Raw genomic sequence first — 21,328 nt, 5'->3', positions numbered from 1 at the left:
TCCACACTACTTTACAAAGCAAAGTCATTTATACTGCAAAATGGGGCTATTGTCATTTTCCCTCCCTATTTATATAAATTAAATATATTTGACTTCTGCTGTTTGCTTAACAAACAATACTTTGAAAATTAAGCAAGAAATACGGGTTTCTTTATTAATTTATCCAGTTTTCACTTCACCAAGTTTCCATAGATTTTGCCTGCTGGCAGCTGTGAGGAGTGCAGGAAACAAAACCCCATCGTGGTTTATTTTACATGGCCTACCCTACCCAGGAGTCTTAAAGAATAGTGATCAGAATTGGGGTAGTACACTGTTATTTGTTAATAATTTAACAAACTACAGTATATAATTAAGCAAAACATAGCTATTTATAGTGCCTTACTCTGTAAACTATACAGTATATACAGTATGTGGCGGCGAGGGCATGGACGAGCGTCAGTTCGCGAGCGAAGGGCGGAACATGCGCTGCTACATTTGTCTGCTGCGCGAAATGTACAATTTTTGTTCCAATTTTGTTGTATCGCTATTGTCATCGTAAGATCGAAAAATCATAATTCGAACCATCGTAACTCGGAGGCCATCTGTGTGCACGCGTGTGTGTGTGTGTGTGTGTGTATAGATAGATTATCAACTTTACACCAAATCTGGAACTGTATGCCCACAATCAGGGCTAATCATTCGCAGCGTGATCAGTAGAAGTGCTTGACTGATGGTACTCTCTGATAAAGACCCAGTTAAGTCCGCCTGCCCTACTCTGCATGCTCAAAGCTCTCCACAGAGCCACATCACACACTGCACCACATGCATCCCTTTTTTCAGCTCTCATCTGTGAATGTCGGCTTTAGAAGTGCGAAAGATACACAATCTGCGCTCCTCTTTCCAAAGCCACATGCTATTTATGCCATAATGCTAATTAATGCTCATTTATATGTTCGTGATTTCGCGTGTGCTCGTTGTTTTTTTTTTTTTTTTATATATATCTATCCTACGTTTGTGGTATTTGTGAAACTGAGTCCTGCACATTGACTGCCAGTCACTACAGCCGTCCACCTGAGCTGCAACAGTGCACAGCCACCCACCCATCAACAGGGCTGCTGGCAGGAAATGAACTGCTAATTATTCTATAAGAGGAGGGTAGGAAAGACAGGGAAATGTCTCTGTTTAAAAAAAAAATTAATGATTGATCTGCCAAGACTCTCCTTCTCTGCTTATAAATGTTAATTAATTTAGAGCAGTAATTTGAGGACAAGACAAGAGACTGTACTGCAGTAACCTTAGCATTCCCAGACATATTAGGCGTTGAGAACCTGACGTTTATGAAAAAACACCTATAAGCACTAGAGCATGGGTTGTAGGATCTTTATGACTCAAGAATATGTGGTGTTCAGTGTGAGTGAGTCAGATCATTAAACCATCTCTGTAATCAGCAAAATTCGGTACTCCTCCACATATCAGCCAAGCAGATGTTCTAAACATCTGTTAACCAAACAAGGATTAATCACGTAAACACTTTATTTTATGTGATGGAAGCTGTCTAACTAGAGTTATACCATTATTTCCGGTTCACTAATCTTACTGGATGAGGGGTGTTCCAAGAGAGCTGAGTATACGGAGCAACACAAGAGCTTTGGAGGATGGATTTGGACTGTACTTAATGTCAACAGTCTGCTGCAATGGCTCAGGACCACAAGTTGCATTGAATCTACTATCAGCAGCACACAAAACCTTCTCAAGATGAAGCTTCATTGCAAACTATTTTCCTCGACGGAGCAAAAATAAACAAAATATTTGCACATTTTGTGTCTGAAATATCAGTCAATATTCATTTCATGTTTATGGTACTGCTGTTGTCCTGATTATCAGCACAGCTGTTTCGGAAAAGTGATGATATTCACTATCAGAGCACTATTGCTCATGTCTTATTGCTTAATAATACAGTAGAGATGGATTTTTTTTTAAGTTTCTCGAAAAAGTGTCTTGTTATTAAGTTTAATAAAAAGCTATATAATATTAAGTATACTTGTTTCTAATTAGATTTTACATTTTCATTCAAAACAATGCTACTGGTGCAAACTGTAATAAAAATTATGTATAACTTCATTCACTTATTAAAAACTGTTATCAAATACTGGCTTACTGTATGTGTGCCACTCTAGATGTGTGTGAATCAATAGATTACGGAAGTCCAGAAAGGTCTTGAATCTAATTCTTTTTAAGGGGGAATCTCATGTGCACAAAATTAGTTTTTTTAAGGTCATGTCTTTAAACGGTGAAAAGCATTTCTGGGCATACACCAAGTCACTGGTGCAGTGATAGACTTATGGCCTTATACCTCCAAGGTTGTGAGTCTGGACCTGAGATCAGGTGACTGTCCCTCCCAAATTTCCACTTTGAGATCGATAAAGTACTTCTAACTATCTGTTCTAGCATTGGGGACTTTAAGATCCCTCAGACTGAATGACAGTGAAATGGACCAACTGTTCAAGAGGAGGAGCTTCGTCCCATAGCCCTTTCAGAGTCTAAACCAGGAAACGCCTAGCACCTCGTACCTGGACTTCTCTCCGTCTTACTTTTCCTTTGTCACACTGGGACACTTTAAATCTGGACTTCTCGCAATATCTGTCATATATATATATATATATATATATATATATATATATATGCATATATACATCCATCCCTTCTGTCTAATTTAGAATAAGGGACAATAATATGTACATATAATATAATTAGGAATGATTTTTATATAGATATTTTTGTGTGTGGGGAACATATTATCTGAGTTTACATTACATTTTTACTTTAAAACGAGAATATTTTGTCTTCATGCTCTATATTAAGTAAAGTTTCACTAATAATAAACATACATTTGCATAAAGCATCCATATTCGTCCATGGCCATGTTGATTAGTGTATAAAAACTTTTAGGTACATTTAGAAAAGATAAAAATGTTCAATTAATTAGCGATTAATCATGAGTTAACTAATAACAAATATTTTAATCGATTGACAGCCCTAATAAATATTTCAATGCATATATATATATATATATATATATATATATATATATATATATATATATATATATATATATATATATATATATATATATATATATATATATATATACATATATATATATATATACATATATATATATTATATTACTTTTTAACCCTATTTTTATACTTAAGTCATACTTTATACTTCAAATATACTTGAATACTTTTTACATCAATTTGTATTTATTTACATTTTTTTTATATTCTATTTCTGTTTACATGTTGGACAGTTGTAAGACGCATTTCACTGCATGTCATACTCTATGAATGTGTATGTGACAAATAAAAATTTGATTTTGAAATTGAGATAGTCAAAGAGACACCTTCACAGGGGACAGATGCTAATTTGAAAATGGCATACATTACGCTAGATAGACAGATTAATAGACGTTGTTTATTGATCCCAAATGGGATGCTTGTGCTGGAAAATACAATCAAACACCATACAGGTTCCGGTCTCTGGACCAAACATGCATCATTAGGGCACGAAGGCCATAACTGTACCAGTTCATTTCCTTTGAACCACCTGTTTTATATCTCCGCTAATGCATTTATAGTGCTTTTTTTTTTTTTTTTTTGGAGGCATGGGGAAAAAAATACGTTAAAAATCTAGAAAAATAAAATAACTCAGTTTATCTGGGCTTTTACACTAGAGCCCTGAGAAACTTTGATAGTATCTTTTGGGCCATTTTCCTGCTGCAAGATGAAATGGCGTCTGCTGCTGTTGGTTAGATCTGAGCCTGTTGAGGTGCTTCTATACTCTTCGGAATTCATTCAGCTGCTGCTGCTGCCAGCTGTCACATTCCCAGTAAAAATAAGTGAACCAGTTCCACAGGCAGACCTACATGCCCATAGTGTTATGTTTCACAGAGGAGATGGCATGCTTCATTATAAGCACCCTTTTCACCTTTTCTAGTACAGGTTAATCTTTCTCTTTAATTTTGATCTATCGCAAAGCTCTACATGTCCCAAAATGGCACAGTGCCCAAATCGCTACATATTCCAAAGCTCTCTGTGCCCCAAAACTCAACAATTCCTAAAGATCAACGTCAACTTTACATGAACAACAAACTTTCCATGTCCCAAAACTCTATATGTGTCTGTGACTTTACTGCTATAGAAATACGTTGTACTACACACTGACAGGACAAATATTGCGTAAAGAATCATTCATTCATTTTCTCCCGCTTATCCGTAATTCGGGTCGCGGGGGCAGCAGTCTAAGCAGGCCCCCGCCTTCGACTGCTGCCCAATCCTCACAGCACCGTCCCTTACGGTCCCTCCTGCAGGTGGTGAGCCCACAGGAAGGCGGCCCCACGTCACTCCGAGGTCACGGACCTTGATATTTCCCTCGTAAGGGACCCCTGGAGCATAGAGGGTTAAGGGCCTTGCTCAAGGGCCCAAGAGTGGCAGCCTGGCGATACCGGGGCTCGAACCCCAGACCTTCCGATCGGCAACCCAGCGCCTTAACCGCTGGAGCCACCACTCCCCCCGCGTAAAGAATCTGTTTTGCAAAAATAATATTTTTTCTGGAAAAAAAAATAAAAAATCATAAATGATCAGTGATTCCATACATGTTTGTTTATGTATCTGAAATCCATTTTATATCCCATATCCATGCTTTCATCTGTTTGTTTGTTTTTTCCATCTTAAGGTGCTACAACATTCATAACACTTTAAATAAGTGTCTCATTTGCTCTGACCTTAAACAGAAATGCCACTTGAGTTGTATTGCAAGGGTTTGTTATGAACTTCTCTCAAAATGACAAAAAAAATTATAATATCCAGTAGAAAAAAAACCCAAATAGATGACTATCATATTTTTGCCTCATTGGTTTAATCGGTTTCTCTTTGCCTACTTTTAGCACTTGTGAAAATCTGATTAAGTTTTAGGTCACATTAGATATAATATACATTCTGAAAGGGTTCCCAATATGTCAAGCGCCACTGTGCTTCCATTTTCAAATCTAAATCAATTTTGACTGTTTATTTCTAATATATTTTTAAAGAAACATTTAGTAAACAGAAAACAGGCCAAGAAAGTAGGCCATTGAGTATATGTCTATAAAACCAAGTCTTGAAATGCTGTCAAGCTTGTATGCTTTGCAGGCTTTTTAAAATGTGCATTTTACCTTCACTATCCTGAAGTATGCAAAGGAGCAGTGGTTGTTTTTTCCCAACAATCAAAATAGAACAACTCTTATTTTGGTACCTCAAATGCTTCTTAAACCTGAAGCGCTCTTAACTGTTTCAATAAAGTAGATGGTGGAGCTGAATGTAGGTTTATTCCACTGTAATGAGTTCTTACTTTCCGTCAGAGATGAGCCGACTGCTGCTGGAGGGACAGAGCATGGCACACGCAAGCTCTCAGGAGAATTAATTACAGTGTCGTTTGCAGTCACTGCTTCTCTAAGCTACACCCCCACTGACACATCCACTGTGGTTACTGAATAATATGTTTTAAAGCACAGATTAGGAATTTCTGGCCCAACACACCTGTGCTCTGTGTGTGTTTGGAAGAATATTTTAGCACTGGATTATAAGGATGATGTTGGAGTGTTAATGTTGCACAGTATATGGACAAAAGCAAAGCGGCACTGGACTTTTACAGCCATATTTGATTCTTTTCCAAACTGTTAGCACAAGGTTGTAGTCACACAGATGTCTTTAGATGAGGTTTACATTTTCCATTCACTTGAACTGAGAGACCTAAACCTGCTCCAGCATGACAATGCCCCTGTGCACAAACCCATCTCCTTAAAAATATACTTTACATGGGTGGGAGTAGCAGATCTTGAGTAACCTTCTATAAAGCTCTAAACTTAACTCTATTAAACACCTTTGGGATGAATAAATGAATGGATGGTGGCCTGATCACCTCACCTACATCAGTACCTGACTTTACTGACACCCTCAAGGCTGAATGAGCATAAATCTCCACAAGCACACAAACTATGAGACTCAAACCCCTGTGTGCAAAGGCAGCTCCATCAAGGTACGGTTTACATGGGTTTGGAATTATAGATCATGTGTGGCCTGTTGTAGAGCTCTGACCTCAACCCTAACACCTTTGGGATGAATTGGAACAGTGATTGCACCCCAGGCCTCCTCACCTCACCTACATCAGTAGCTGAATTTTCTTATGTGGCTAAATGATCACAAGTCTCCACAAACACGGTCCAAAATCTAGTGGAACATCACGACTAAAGAGTGGTAGTTAATATAAGAGCAAGTGGAACTAAATGTGGAATGGCATATTTAAAAATCACTTACAATTATTATGCTTTATTGTCCACAATCTTTTGTCCAAATTGTGTAAATCTGAACATATAATAAATAATATAATTAAAATATCAAAATATAGTAATATTCGAATGAGTATTATTGGATAATTAATTAAGTAAAAATAAATCAGTAACAATGATTATAGTTAAATTACTCAAATTGTAATCATAAAAAATATGATTTTAAACATTTAAAAACATGTTGTTCATTGCTGTCGTTAAAGGCTTCATATTGTTTTATAGTAATAGCCTGAATGGTCTACTTTCTTGGCCTCATTTGTTTGAGTAACCTTCTTTAATCTGATTAATGTGGATCCAAATGGCCCATTTAAAATTTTGGATAAAATTAAATACTCACAGAACATCATTTCTTCATGGCGTTGATTCCGCAATAATGTAGGAAACATTTCTTTAAGATTCTCATTTATGTTGACATGATTGCATCACATTATCGCTGCAGATTTGTCTACTGTGTTGCGGAGCCCCGTTCTTTCACTTTTCAAAGACATCCTACTGGATTCAGATCTGGTGACTCGAAAGTACATTGAACTTGGTGTCATGTTCATGAAACCAGTCTGAGACTTACATTCGAATATATTCGTAATGTATGTCATGTAGCAAAAACATTATGAGATGGATAAATTGTGTCAATAAAAGATTCAGCAACAATAGTGAGGGGTAGCTTAGTGGTGTAAATGTTGGCCTTCTGATCAGAAGGTTGTGAGTTCAAATCCCAGTGCCACCAAGCTTCCAAATCCATGATATAAAAGTCCCTGGAGCACATGTATTTAAGGGTGTTTCTCAAAGGCCCAAAAATGACAGCATGGCAATATTAGGGCTTGAACCCCCAAACCTTCAGATGAGGTACCCTGAGCCTTAAGCACTAAGCTGCCACCTCTTTGTGAATGTAAATAAATGTGGATGCAACAAGACTCAAACTGGTATTACAGATCGTAGTCTTTGCCAAGAAAACATTCCACATACCCTCACACCACCACCATCTTGACCTCTTGACACAAGGCAAGTTGTGTCTTTGGATTCCAGCTGCTGATATCAAATTCTGTCCCTACAATCTGCATGTCTGTGGACAGATCCATATTCATTTGACCAAATAATTTCTTTAATCTTTTTTAGCCCAGTTTGAAAGCACCTGCACCCACTGTATGCTGCAGAACTTGAACCCACAGCCCATCTGCATCTTTTCAAGAATTGTTACTTGAGTTATTATAGCTTTCCTGCCAGCTTGTTTTTGAGGCTATTCTCCTCTAAACTCTTGTCAAAACGATGTTTGGTTTTTAGATTTTCCACCTTCCTGTGTAAACTCTACAGACTGTTCTCTTAGGAAAATCCAAAGAGATCAGCGGTTTCTTAGTTAAGAGCAGTCCATCTGGAGCCAACAACCATGCCACAGCCAAAGTCACACTTGTCCCCCATTCTGATGTACAGAATCTACATGATCTTATGCATTCTACTGCTGCCACATGATTAGCTGACTGCATAAGTACAAGAATGAGCAGGTGTACAGAACAATATTCATGCCAGAGATTTTATATACAGCATTTAATTTGAAATTAGAATGTCAGTTTTGCATTCTATCCAACTCATGTAGCATATAGGTAGCGCATAGGTCTAGTATATACAGTGCACACATACACACAAACACAGAGCCCTCTGGCTAAGTTCGAAGTGCTGGAACACCAAGCCCATTTCTTTAGTTTTGCTATACAGCCAAGATTCTATACAGATTTACATGTAGATATGATACAGTTTTGAACATGGTACATTTGGAGGCAGGAAGACCACCTAATTTTAGAACAAATAGACTTCAAGTCAATTCCAGCCATGCAAACCATGCAAGACATGACACTAGCTCCATAATATATATATATATATATATATATATATATATATATATATATATATATATATATATATATATATATATATATATATATATATATATATATATATATATATATATATTCCACAGTTCCTCATCAGCTGATGTTGTTTTCCTCAGCTAACCAGTTCGATCTGTTCTTGTCAGTAAATTAGCATCATTTTGTCTTTGTTAGGACATTCCAAACAATTCTACTCTATGTGCTATGCTAAGTACTTGTGGATTCTATCAACCTCAGAACTGCTTGTTCTTCTCCCATAGACAGCTCTGTGATCTTTCTGTTGATTTATCCATTTTAACCACTAACAGTATTCACAAGGGAACCCCGGGGCTCAAACCTAAACTGCAGTCTGTGCACAAGCTATTAATTGTTTAAACAACAAATCTAACAGCGCAACACCTGGGCAACAAGAAACACTTAGCTGTTACAGCGCCCAGTTTTTTTGATCTATTGAAAAAATATGCATGTTCAAACAAAAGGTGCCATGTTCTAAGCTGTTTAAACACAATTTCAGTTTTTATTTCCTGATGTTTCCATAAATGTTTTAAAAGTCAAAAGCTTTCAGCATGTATTAATAGCAAAAAAATTGTCTTTGCTGTTATATACTTTTAAAGTGCACTGTGGGTAAAATAGGTGTGTCCACAAACTATTGGCCATGTAGTATATAAGCTTGTAGTGCATGGCAACGCTTATATAAACCATATCATGCAGCATTTGGAAAAAAAAAAAAGAATAACATTTGCACAATAAAGCTTTAAAATACAAAATAGATGTACCGTTTTTTTTTCTATGGAAATAAATGCATGTAATCTGTGAACCTCAAAATCGTCAGTTTGATCGCTTCAGGCTTGGTTATTGGGAAAGACCAGGAGGTGTGTGCACTGGTAGCAGCGCAGCATGAGTAGCTTGCTATCATGGTGATTAGAGTCCTGCTTACGCATGCGTTCACAGCACGCTTCTGGATGCATGTGTGCCGAAAGTGCGAGAAAAAGAGCATTGCTATGTGTATTAGTCAGCCAAGGCAATTACCACCCTAGCGCATTAAATGATCACTGTAGTTGTAAGTGGTGCTGTGGCCCAACGGATGTGCCAAAAATGGCCTGCTGTAATAATTTCCCTTCTACGACAAAGGCCAAGCCAGAGATCTGTGGCCTTCTGCAAAACTGTAGGACCACGCAGCTGCCTTTCTGTGGTGAACAAAGCATCAGCTGCTTTGATTGGATTCTAACACATCTGCTTTTTCCGCCGAATTCACTTTGAATCAATCCCAACCTGACTGCATCAGCGTCACCTGAATTAAAAAAATCACCCATCTCCAAACCTCACTCTGAATTAAATCCACTCAAAAGAAAAATCATACTGGAATCCATTATGTAAGTGTACTTATACTGTCAAAAATATATAGGACCCATGACTCCTAATATACAGTCTACCCATTCAAGGGCACCACTGTAAAAGTGTAAAAAAAAAAAACTCTACTTGAAAATCCATTGTAATTGATTACTAGAGACTGCGGTCTGTAATCCACAGGTATCCCAGGGGATCTGATCGAAGAAATCCTGTACGCAACAAACAACTGAAATTCTAAAAACCTCAACAGTTACAAGATCTTTTCGCCAACAAAGTGTAATCATGACGTGATGTGAAACACTCCCTACACTTCACGGCTAGCGGGAAAAACTTGGCGTCTTGGCGTTACATTTCTAAACGCACGTATACTTACGCAGGTTATTTCCTGTTGTCCTGGCCTGCAGGGTCTCGTATGGCTGTCCGTGCACAGCCAGACTCTCCTCACGTTCCTCTCCTCCTGTCTGCCGCATCACCTGCACCAGCGCTCTGCAGATACACACACGTGGTTATAGCAGGTCTCAGAACGATTAGAGGTGAAGTGCTTTCCTGATGCATGTTAATGTCATTGAAGCCTCACGGCAAAACTGCCAGGATGCAGGAGTTGTATTGTAATAGGCATGCCAGAGGGTTTCGAAACGTGTAATATTTGTAAAGCACATGCTTAAAAAAAGGATTGCAAGAAATCTGGTGTCTGAAAATAATTGACCTGGTATAACCCGAGAAGACTTCGTCTAAAGGACGTGTCCTGAATAAAGATCACTAGTTTAATGTCGTAATAGTGGATTCACTAGAAGAATTTTCCCATCTCCATTCTCTTGATCTTACTTTAGTTCTAGTGTAAAAGCATGTTCACGTCTCACTCCGTCACATCCTTTCTACACACACTTCCACACATTATTTATCCTTAAGGTCATTTACTGATACTGTTAATAGGGTCCATTTAATGTGAAATCTGAGAGCAAATATATGCTGTATCGTATATATATATCCTAACAAAAAAGGAAAGTCTGGGTGCAAGCTTTAACTCCAACCAAACAGGAGCCACACCAGAATTCATTTATATGAATATAAGTCTCAAATTAATTAGTTTTCGTCAATCAACTAGCATCGAATTCAGAAAATATAGTAGATTTATCGTCTACATATCGTTATACATCATCCGTATATACGCTGTGTATAACTCATATCTCATATTGTATATTTATAAATCCCACACCTCAGCACATTTCTACACTGCCAGAGCTTTTATATTTATTTGCCGTACATATATTTACATATTTATCTGCACTTGCACAATGATACTATTTGCACATCTATCTATCTATCTATCTATCTATCTATCTATCTATCTATCTATCTATCTATCTATCTATCTATCTAGAGTCAGACTCTCTCTTTTTGTGTGATTGTTTATGATTATTTTGAGGGATGCTGGAGGTGAAAAGCCTCTCATATATACAGTATATGGATAATGAATATGCACATTATGCTAAATAGATTCACTTCTGTTAGTTATCAGTGTCCGCAGGTGATAGTTTTTGAGTCTTTTCCTGAGTCACCCACCTAGACATGTTTTCTCGGTGAGGTCTGTGCGCCTTCTCCAGCCCAAGTTTGGTGAAAATCCCCACCAGAGCCATGATGGCGACCACTCCGCATATGACGTACACGATCAGGTTGGTTTTATCCCTCGTGGGGTCGTGCGCCGGGTCGTTCTTCTTGGGTGGCGGTCTGCCCGTGATGGACCAGGGCGGCGTGCCGTCGTTACTGCACGCGCGCTGGTCGAGGCGCGACTCCTTGAACTCGCAGCAAAAGCGGAAGCCGCACGTGCCGCAGCAGTACAGGTAGCTGCCGGTGCGGCACACGAACGGCGGGTCCCACTGGCCCATCACGTCGTAGTAGCCCCGACATTTGTCCTCCGTGTGCGGCGGCTCCGGGAGACCGCTCTCGTCGTCACGGGACTCGTTGGAACCAGACACGGCCACCGAGCCGACTTGTCTAGTGCTTTCACTGGCCACGTCGCACGCAGCAACTTTCACCAGAAAGTAGGCGAGCAGCAGGTCCGTGCTTCTCATCCTGCGCGCGCGCTCCGCCGCCGTGTTTTTCTTATTTTTATTTTCCCCTCCTTCTTTTGTAGTAGCCGCTTCCGACAAGACAAGAAGCTCGCGCCTCATGAAGTGGCAAGAGGCTCGTTGTCCGCGAGCGCGTCGCCGCCGCTGTCCGCGTTCCCCCTCATGCTTTTCATGGACGCGCTACGGGCGCAACAGTCGGTCGGCGGAGAAGCGCGCGCAACCCGCGGTGCGCCTCCGTTACACGTGTGCCGCCGCACGCCGCGGCACGCCGCCACCCAGACATACAATACAAATGTGCAAGAACAAGAAAAAGAAAGAAAGAAAGAAAGAAAGAAAGAAAGAAAGAAAGAAAGAAAGAAAGAAAGAAAGAAAGAAATCTGGCGCGTTACAGAAATCCTCCTTTAACCGCGACAATCCACATCACTTAGCGCGCGTGTGTGTGTACGAGAACCTCTGAGTGAGTGCTCCTCTGGCAGTGCGCACACGAGAACGCCGAGCAGGATCTCAATGCGTAATGAGAGAGGAGGAGAGAGACGCTCGAGTGTAGGAAGGTGTGAGCGACCAAACTGACAAACATCTAGGTCCCTACAGAACCCGTCTACGGGCCTTCTAGAAAATTATGACGCCTCCTGAGTGACAACAAGACAGGCGCAGTGCTCAGGCCCAGGTCCTTCAAAGCAGCAATGGTTGAGAGACTGCGAATTGTGATGCTCGTGCATTTATTGAACAGCAGCACACCATGCGTAAAGGAGTTATTGCCCAATAAGGGAGAGATGTGTTCAATAATAACTATCCTGGATATCCTCTTTAGTGACGCATAAATTACCATTAGCCACTCCCACCTTCTTAAAATCTAACTACATGATTCCAGCCCTCATACAAGTGGTAGTTCAGTAGTTAAGCTGTTTGCCATCTGATTGAAAGGTTGTGAGTTCAAATCCCCACACCACCAAGCATCCACTGCTGGGCACTTGAGCAAAGCTTAACACTCAACTGCTTAGTTGTATCAAAAAAAAATGACACAAATGTAAGTGGCAATTAATAAAGGCAAATGCCTTAAAGTAATGATACATTATTTTACATCTTTATAAAATCCATAAGGGTTTGGATCCTGTCCTTATGTCCACTGTTCTTAGTCTTCTCAGTTCACCTACAATTAGGGATATAACAGAAGTCAGCCAGGACATGCAGCCCCTCTCATCCTGTCTATAGAATGTAGATGGTGCATGCAAAATTTCTGAATTTGTTATAACACCTTACTGTAATTAATGTTATTTTACTGGCATGGAAATGAATGGACACACATTTAGGAGTGTTTTCTTTTTTTTTTTAGATAAATATTTATTATTTCATCTAAATTAAATATTTAGCATTTCATTGGCTCTGTACATGTACTTTGTTCAAGGACAAAAAAGGTTTAATCTTTTATTTTCTAAACTATCCTGAACTCATCCTACAAAAATCTTCATTAAAGGCATTTCCACTCAAGATTAGTCTACAAACCTTGACCTCATAGGCTGACTAAAAACTGTGGTGCATTATTCAGTTTAATTTAGTTTTATTTAAACAGAACTTTCAACAATGGTCTTTGTCCCAAAGCAGCTTTACAGAGATAGTTAGGTTGTAAAATATGAATTTATACAGTATGTTAGTGCCAATAAGTTTATCCCTAATGAGCAAGCCAGTGGAGACAGTGAAAATTTAAAATTCCCTGACATGTTATGAGAAAGAAACTTAAAGGAACCAGACTCATAAGGGAACTTCATGTATCCCCAGCTGCAAAGAGTGGTCTTTAATTGAAGAGAACTCCATCCAGAGTTCCAAAAAGAAGAAAGGGACAGGATCACTGGTACCTCAGGAGTATGTTTAACTTGACAAAAAAGAGTGAAAATGAGAGGGCTGACAGGGTGACATTTCTCCTGATGACACAGTCTAAACAATTTTCGGTGGAGAAAAAAAAATTCCCCTTTTAATGTTTTTTAAAGATCAGGAAACTGTTTTTTTTTTTTTATTAATGATTTTACAGTGTGAACATGTGCAGGCCCATAGTGTGTTAGAAATGTGATAGCACTCCAAATTTCTTCTACTGAACATTTTGTCATGTTGAGGTCTGATTATTTTCCATTTGTTAATATATCTGTAATATAATGTAGTTTTTTGTAGTATTACACACTTATGTGGAGGCTTCTGAATATGCCACTTTAGCCAGACTGCAAAGACCCAAGGGAAACATTAAACTGTACTTCCACATGATATTTAGTCCAACATGTGAATCCTAGTGTTTGACAGTTTTTAGTTTAGATTTGTTTCTCCCATACAAGACCCTGACCAGCATGCAGCAGTTGCTGTAGATGAATCACTGAATGAGCTGCTGACCATGTCAGTGTTTTGTTCTTACCTTCTGAGTCAAGTCACTTTATTGTTATGTCTGCTGAAGTAAGAAAGGACATTTTTCTTGCATGTTGCTTCTCAGGAAATCCACACAACTTCTGACCAAGTTCTGAGTCTTGTTGGACACCAGTGGAGAGTCTGCGTGGGGCAGATGTGGACCCCCTCCATGTTACCTGGTATGAACAACCTCATGCGGCAGTGAAGTGGTTCGGTTGCAGGGAGAAGAGGCGGAGAAGGTGGAGAAGTTCAGGTGCCTGGGGTCAACAGTGCAAAGTAATGGAGAGTGTGTTAGAGCAGTGGTCCCCAACCTTTTTTTTGCACCACAGACCGGTTTAATGTCGGACAATATTTTCACTGACCGGCCTTTAAGGTGTGGTGGATAAATGCAACAAAATAAAATGAAACAACTGGCATAAAAACTGGTATTTTCTAAATATAATAATAAACGTGAATCCACTGTGTGGTTTTTTGTTCATTTTGCTAGCTTGGGGTTTGGATTTAGCGGTAACGTATTATGTGTTAGCGACCGGAGCAACACCTTTAAGAAGTTAGCAGATGTAGGTAAGACATGTGACCAAAGCAAGCATCCTGACATGCATCAAGAGTGAGTCATAAACAGATGTGGCGAAGAGAATCCTGTAATTTTTCAAAATAAAACATCGTTCAGAATCAGAAAATAAATAAAACGGAAATAATGTAAGTTATGTATTCTTTCTGTGCGGCCCGGTACCAATTGACCCACGGACCATTGCCAGTCCACAGCCCAGGGGTTGGGGACCACTGTGTTAGAAAATTGAAGGGTGGAGTAGGTGGAAAAGAGGTGGCAGGAGTCATTTGTGATAGAAGAGTATCTGCAAGAGTGAAAGGGAAAGTTTATAGGACTGTGGTGAAACCTGCAATGTTGTATGGTTTAGAAACAGTAGCATTGAGTAAAAGACAGGAGGCGGAGCTGGAGGTAGCAGAGCTAAAGATGTTGAGGTTTTCGTTGGGAGTGACGATGATGGACAGGATTAGAAATGAGTTTATTAGAGGGACAGCGCATGTAGGACGTTTTGGAGACAAGGTGAGGAAAGCAAGATTGAGATGGTTTGGACATGTGCAGAGGAGGGACATGGGGTATATCGGTAGGAGAATGCTAAGGATGGAGCCACCAGGAAGGAGAAAAAGAGGAAGGCCAAGGAGGCGGTTTATGTATGTGGTGAGGGAAGACATGCAGGTAGTTTGGTTGAAAGAGGCAGAAGTAGAGGACAGGGTGGTATCGAGATGGATGATCCGCTGTGGCGACCCCTAATAGAAAAAGCTGAAAGAAGAAGAAGATTGGAGGTAGTGACTTGTGCCGATGCCAAGCTGGATATAGATTGGCTGTCCAGTAAACTTGACGAGCGCTTTCTGCAACCTGCTTTCTGCAACCTTCGACTGCCTCCACAGAGCTGGGGTTAAGGCTGAATGCCAAGAAGAGTGTGCTTTCTCAATCACAGAGGACCACCTATCTAGGTAAACTTTCCTTGTGGCCGTCAAGAAAGTGAAGGAAGGCCATTCACTCACTGCTGGGTCTGATGGTGGCAGCGTCCAATGTGCTTCCACTTGGCCTCCTGCACATGACACCCCTCCAGTGGTGGCTCAGGGCCCCTCTTACAGGGGCAATCCACTCCGTACAATCAAGGACGCAACAAACGAGGGAGAGATGGAGTGGAGGTTATGATGGATATGATGGAGAAAGGTGTTGGAAATCGTTTTTAGGTAGTGATTGTAAAGAAAACCAGGTGATGATCATCAGAACTTTAAAGTGGGGTAGCAGTAATGTCCAGGTCCTAAAACCAGGTCCTGGACATTTCCTCCCTTGAGTGTGGGAAGGCAGCTGATAAATGTCAAGGAGAAGGTATTTAGAAGAGTCAGAAGGCAGGATGACAGAAGTTTGTAAGATGGGAGGTTAAAGTCCCCAGGAACTGATAGAGAGGTCAGAAGGGGAAGGACACATTGAGGAGTGTGTCCATCTCTTCTAGGAAGTCTCCAAGGGGACCAGGAGGCTGATTATACGTAAATCTTTAATGTTTTTTAGTGCTCACTGGAAAATGGTTAAGTAATTTCCTCAATTGCAGCAATCCAACAAACCCAAGTTCCAAACAGCACCAGCTTCTGCCTTTTGAACATGAGCAACTATGATCTACTACTATCTGCTATGCACAATTTATCTCCAGTTACATGTTTTTTGGTCATATTTTCTTTGGGCAAATCTGTTGCATGTTTGAACAAAATAAGGATTCGGAAAGTAAACATGAGTCAGTACTCAGATTTGAGTGCTATTAGCATTACTTGATATTAAGAAGGTATCCTGTTCTATATTTCGGTTCTTGTATTATGTCCTTCGATTAAACTCAACTGCCAATCAGTGTTTGTGAAACTGTAACCTGCGGGAAAATTGAGGTGTGCAAGATAAAGGCCAGGAAAAAAATGAATTTGTTGTAGAAAGACAAGATGGAGTGGCAATTAAACTCATGGGCATTTATTTCATAACTGTCCTGTTAGTCAGTGTTGAGCATTGTCTTACAACAAGGGTGTCACTCTTCAGCCGTGAAGCTGACATCACTACAGACTAATATCCTACTTAATTTAACACGCCTCTTTCAATTTAATAGATATCTAGCAGCTCTTTCTATAGTTAAAAATAAAACAATAAATAAAGAATGTCAGCAAGATTAAAAAAAACTAATAAATACTCAAGTAAATCGCATTTGTTCTTTAGTTGTTTTTGCATGGCTTTCATAATAATTTAGACAAGCACTGAAAAGCCAGTATAAAAAGAGGCCATGGCAGAAGAAGGAATTATACTGCATCTCTTATCAAATAAAAACATATTAAATGTAGTCATATAATGTATGCAGTATTACCAATTTTGAGATTTTCATAAATAAAATAAGATTGTAGCAGCTACGCTAATTTCTCTCTACTGCTTCTCTTTCTCTCCCCATCCCGAGGCATCCTGAGGTTTGGCCAGCTCCAGTCACGTCCCACCTCATGAAGATTATGGACCTTTGAAGAAGTACATCCCGAACTCGCAAACATCCCATACCATCTAGAGACGTACCAGTGCCAATTGGATCCCGCTACATGTGTGGAGTTTTGACATTGGACCTCCTGGAGTGTTTAAAGGCTCTGGCATGGAGAAGCTGGTACTGGATCTGTGATGATCACAAATGTTGAGCTCAGTAGCTCCTAGTTTTATAACCATAATGACTGTATAAGACGGTAGAAAGAACATTACTTATAATCTTATACTCCAGTGCTCATGTTAGTTCTCTCTCTCCAGTGTTCTGTATTGTTAAAAGATTTATGATTAAACTCTTGATGTCACCCAAATGAGGATGGGTTCCCCCTTTGAGTCTGGTTCCTCTCAAGGTTTCTTCCTCATAACATCTACGGGAGTTTTTTCTTGCCACAGTCTCATCAGGGACAAATTCACACCATTCACCTTAACTGTTGATTTCTGTAAAGCTGCTTTGAGACAATGTCTGTTGTGAAAAGTGCTATAGAAATAAACTTGACTTGACTTGACTTGATTATAGAAGATATTTCTAGACATTTTAGTAAATGTTAAGCTTTCACAAGAAAATCTTCTTTGTCATGTTACTATCCATTATTTTCAAACAAGTATATCAGCAAACAAGAAAATGATGTTCACTAACTATGTTTCCTCACCCCTAAAATAACTAAACACATTATTTACTTTAATAATTTATTATTATGTCATCACTTTATTGGTTGCCAGATTGAAACCGAATACTTGAAGACTGGAAAAATACCCTGTGGTTTATTTATTTATTTTTAAATATACAACTCTCCAGGTTGGGTGAGTCTGTGTCCACAATAGCCTCAGATTCTTGTTTTCGGCTGAAAGGAGTGGAATCCAATGTGGTCTTCTGTTGAAGCCCATCGATCTCAAGGTTTGATGTGCATGTTGAGATGCTTTTCGGCTCACTATGTTTGTAAAGAGTGATAATGAGTTGCTATATCCTTCCCGGCAGCTCAAAAAAATCTTTTACCTTTCTTACCAACATGGCCTCTCTACCTACAGAACTGCTGCTTCCGGAATTGTTTTTGTATTTTGCACCATTATGTGTCAACTCAACATACTGTTGTGTGAAAATTCCAGATCTTTATTTTCTTAAATACTCTTAAAGAGTATTTCAAAGTTCAAACCAGCCCATCTGACACACACAATGTGAGGTTTGAGTCACACCTTTTCTTCAGATCCAAATTTCTTCCATTCTAACATTTGATGTTTTAAAATTGTAAATGTGTTGGATGTGAATTAACTCTTGACCTGTATCTACATCATTTTATTAATTGTGCCTCTGCCACAAAATGATCTATTTCCAGCTATTCCTAAGCTGGATGAAGAGTGTATACATTGTATGTGTGTATCACGCACACACATATGTAACCGTTTTTACAATAAAGACTCAGCTTCACTCATTAATTTTTCAGATAACTTTTTTGTCAGATAAGAAGTGGCTCTTGTGCTTTAGGTCCTAAACAAAGCACAAATTTCACACAGAAATACAAGCATGGTGCAAGCATTCAAAAATAGTTATTAAAAGAAAAAATGGATTTTGAAGAAGTTCTCTTAGAGGAACAGATTGCTGAGAACACACACTGTTACTTTGTGCAGATGTATAAATATCATATAATGCATTTGCTATTCTTTAGAAACTGAACATCTGCACGTCAGCATGAGAAAGTCCAAATTTAGAATTGTTCACTCATATTACTTATATAAACTGGAACGTTAATCATAAAGTTCTCAGCTAAATCCAGAAAACAAAACTTTTATGGTTACTTTTAAAAAATAACCTTGTGAACCAGGTGCTACAATTAACTGGATTAATGTGTGATATTTATGTATTTAAAATAGGAATGAAATGAGATTCTAGGAGGTGGCCAAAACATTTTCATCATGATAGTAGTTCTGGCTTAAATATTGCACCTTGCAAAAAGCTGATAAACTTTCTTTCGGCTTTCTTCCATCAGGTGTCGCCACAGCAGATCATCCGAATGTTTGATTTGGCACATGTTTTTACGCTGGATGCCCTTCCTAATGCAACCCTCCCCATTTATCCGGGCTTGGGACCAGCACTAAGAGTGGCTGGGGTTGATTCCCTGATCGGGGATCGAACCAGGGCCGCAGCGGTGAGAGCGCCACATCCGAACCATTAGACCACCAGGGGATCCTGCAAAAAGATGATACTACCCAAAAATAGGCCTAAATTCAAGCTCATATTTGCACATACCTGTTCAACTGTCAAAGTGTTACATCTAAGATTTTTCGGTTATATATATATATATATAGTCCAAGTTAATATTCCTGGCCAATTTCTGGTAAATCTTTATACAAGTATATTGCAGAGAATGTTAGTATGTGTTCACATATGCATGTTTATCCAAAAAAATTTGCACGTTATTTTAGTATGTCCGTTTATTGCCTTTTTCCTATGAAGTAACAGGATTCTAAAACCATTTTTACCATTCATACCATGAACACTTTTCATTGTGCTGCAAGTTTTCCTCCGTGAAAATAAAAAGAGCAACTGAATGCAGTTTATTTTAAGTAAGTAGAATTCGATGCCAACGACATCCATGGGGATGGCACCACTGCCAACAAGTCTAGTCCTCGTATTAGTAATGTGTGCGCCTGAAAAACAATTTTAGACTTTTGATTTTACTGTGACCTTGGTCCTGTCGGATCAATTCCAAAATCAAATTTCATCTGCTGGTTACAGTGATCCTTTCATGTAAATTCCACAAGCATTCAACAACTCTGTCCTGAGAAAGTACTCTAACTAAATCCTGAGCATGAAATTAATATCTCTATAAGAAATTGGTAGGAATCTTTCAGAGAAAAACTATTTCAGACAATTGACCTTGTTGTGACCATGATTCTGTTAGGATTGAATCACTCGAAGATCGAATTAATTTGATGCATGAGGTCACCAGGACATTTTCACATACCTTAAACATCCAAGCAAATATTCTTTAAATATCAATAACATTATATAACAATATGGATAACAATATTAAATTTTAGATGGATGCACAGACAGAAAACCTGAAAACATAATGCCTATCCCCCTTGTGATGGGGGTACAAAAAAGGCTGCAAGGTTATAGAAATACTTCCATGGTTGTGAATCAACAAAAAAGACAAGATTTTTTTTCCCCTAAAAGGAAAGTGGATGTCAGAGTGGACTCCTCTGTGGCCTAGCTAAGGTAATGAGTCATGTCTTTGACCCCATGTAGCCTACAGCACAATAAAACTGGCCATGTGTCACACTGCAAGTCAGTTTGCAGCTAAATACACTTTTACCTTTTGACTCCCGTTCGCCAGCTTTCCTCCATCAATATGATGGCAGTGGAAAAAGTTAAAATAAAACCAGAAGAAGAATGTGAAAAATTTGAGGGCATCACATGGGAATGCACAAATCTACCTTCATTTACCCTACTGACAGAACACATTAAGAATGAGAGAGAGAGAGAGAGAGAGAGAGAGAGAGAGAGAGAGAGAGAGAGAGAGAGAGAGAGAGAAGGAGAGAGAGATGAGAGAAATAGCTGTGGGGCCAATTATCAAGCAACGTGGGAAATACATTTAAGCTAGTGACAGAAATTATACATTTCCTGCAATTAATCAAAGATTTGCTCTCTGATTGATCAAAGCTGTGCATATTCGGCCTTAAACGCTACCATAATATTATTGCAGTGATTTGTCAGCTTTTGTGCTCCTTCACCTGCCCCTACTGAGTAATCTTGACATTTTTTGTAGTGATTACAGTCTTGTTGGATCACTGCCATTAAGCGAAATGATATTTTTAGCTCCTGACTGACGCACAATGGAACGCAGCTGACCAGCTAACATCCCCCCTCCACCCCAACACACATTCACACACGCAGTGAACATGCTAACAAACCCCGAAAACATACAAGCCCACACATTTCATTCAATGTAAATGTGCAGTGGCGCACAGAGACACAGTGGGAGTTCACTGGGTGGTTGGCAGTGTAAGCTCCTCGCACGTCCGTTTGACGCAGTCTGTTCACTTCAAGTTGGCAGCACTTAGCCATGAAAACCATGATGTGAGCCCTTGTAAGCTGGCTGGGTGACGTACTTTCTTAACTATGATTCAAGGAGATAAGATAATATTAGGATCTCATGGCCTCCCACAGGCACGTACACTATTTTCGTTCGGAACTGGTAGCACTGTTACACAGACTGACAAATAG

General features: G+C 39.3%; 1 protein-coding gene across 1 annotated transcript in view; it reads right to left on the bottom strand.

Annotated features, from left to right (window-relative positions):
- Nucleotides 1-12,603, bottom strand: part of shisa9b (shisa family member 9b) — a 45,294-nt gene extending 32,691 nt beyond the window's left edge. Inside the window, exons 1-2 of the mRNA XM_083524535.1 lie at nt 11,161-12,603; nt 9,971-10,083 (exon numbers count right to left, since the gene is read on the bottom strand). Coding sequence (XP_083380661.1) covers nt 9,971-10,083; nt 11,161-11,768 — 721 coding nt within the window. The 5' untranslated portion in view covers nt 11,769-12,603. The remainder of the gene's footprint in view (nt 1-9,970; nt 10,084-11,160) is intronic.
- Between the last annotated feature and the right edge of the window lie 8,725 nt (nt 12,604-21,328).

This window comes from Silurus aristotelis (genome assembly GCF_946808225.1).
Source record: "Silurus aristotelis genome assembly, chromosome: 21".
In the NCBI taxonomy this organism is placed as follows: domain Eukaryota; kingdom Metazoa; phylum Chordata; class Actinopteri; order Siluriformes; family Siluridae; genus Silurus; species Silurus aristotelis.
The sequence above is the reverse complement of the archived record's forward strand: the minus strand, read 5'-3'. Positions and strand labels throughout refer to the sequence as shown.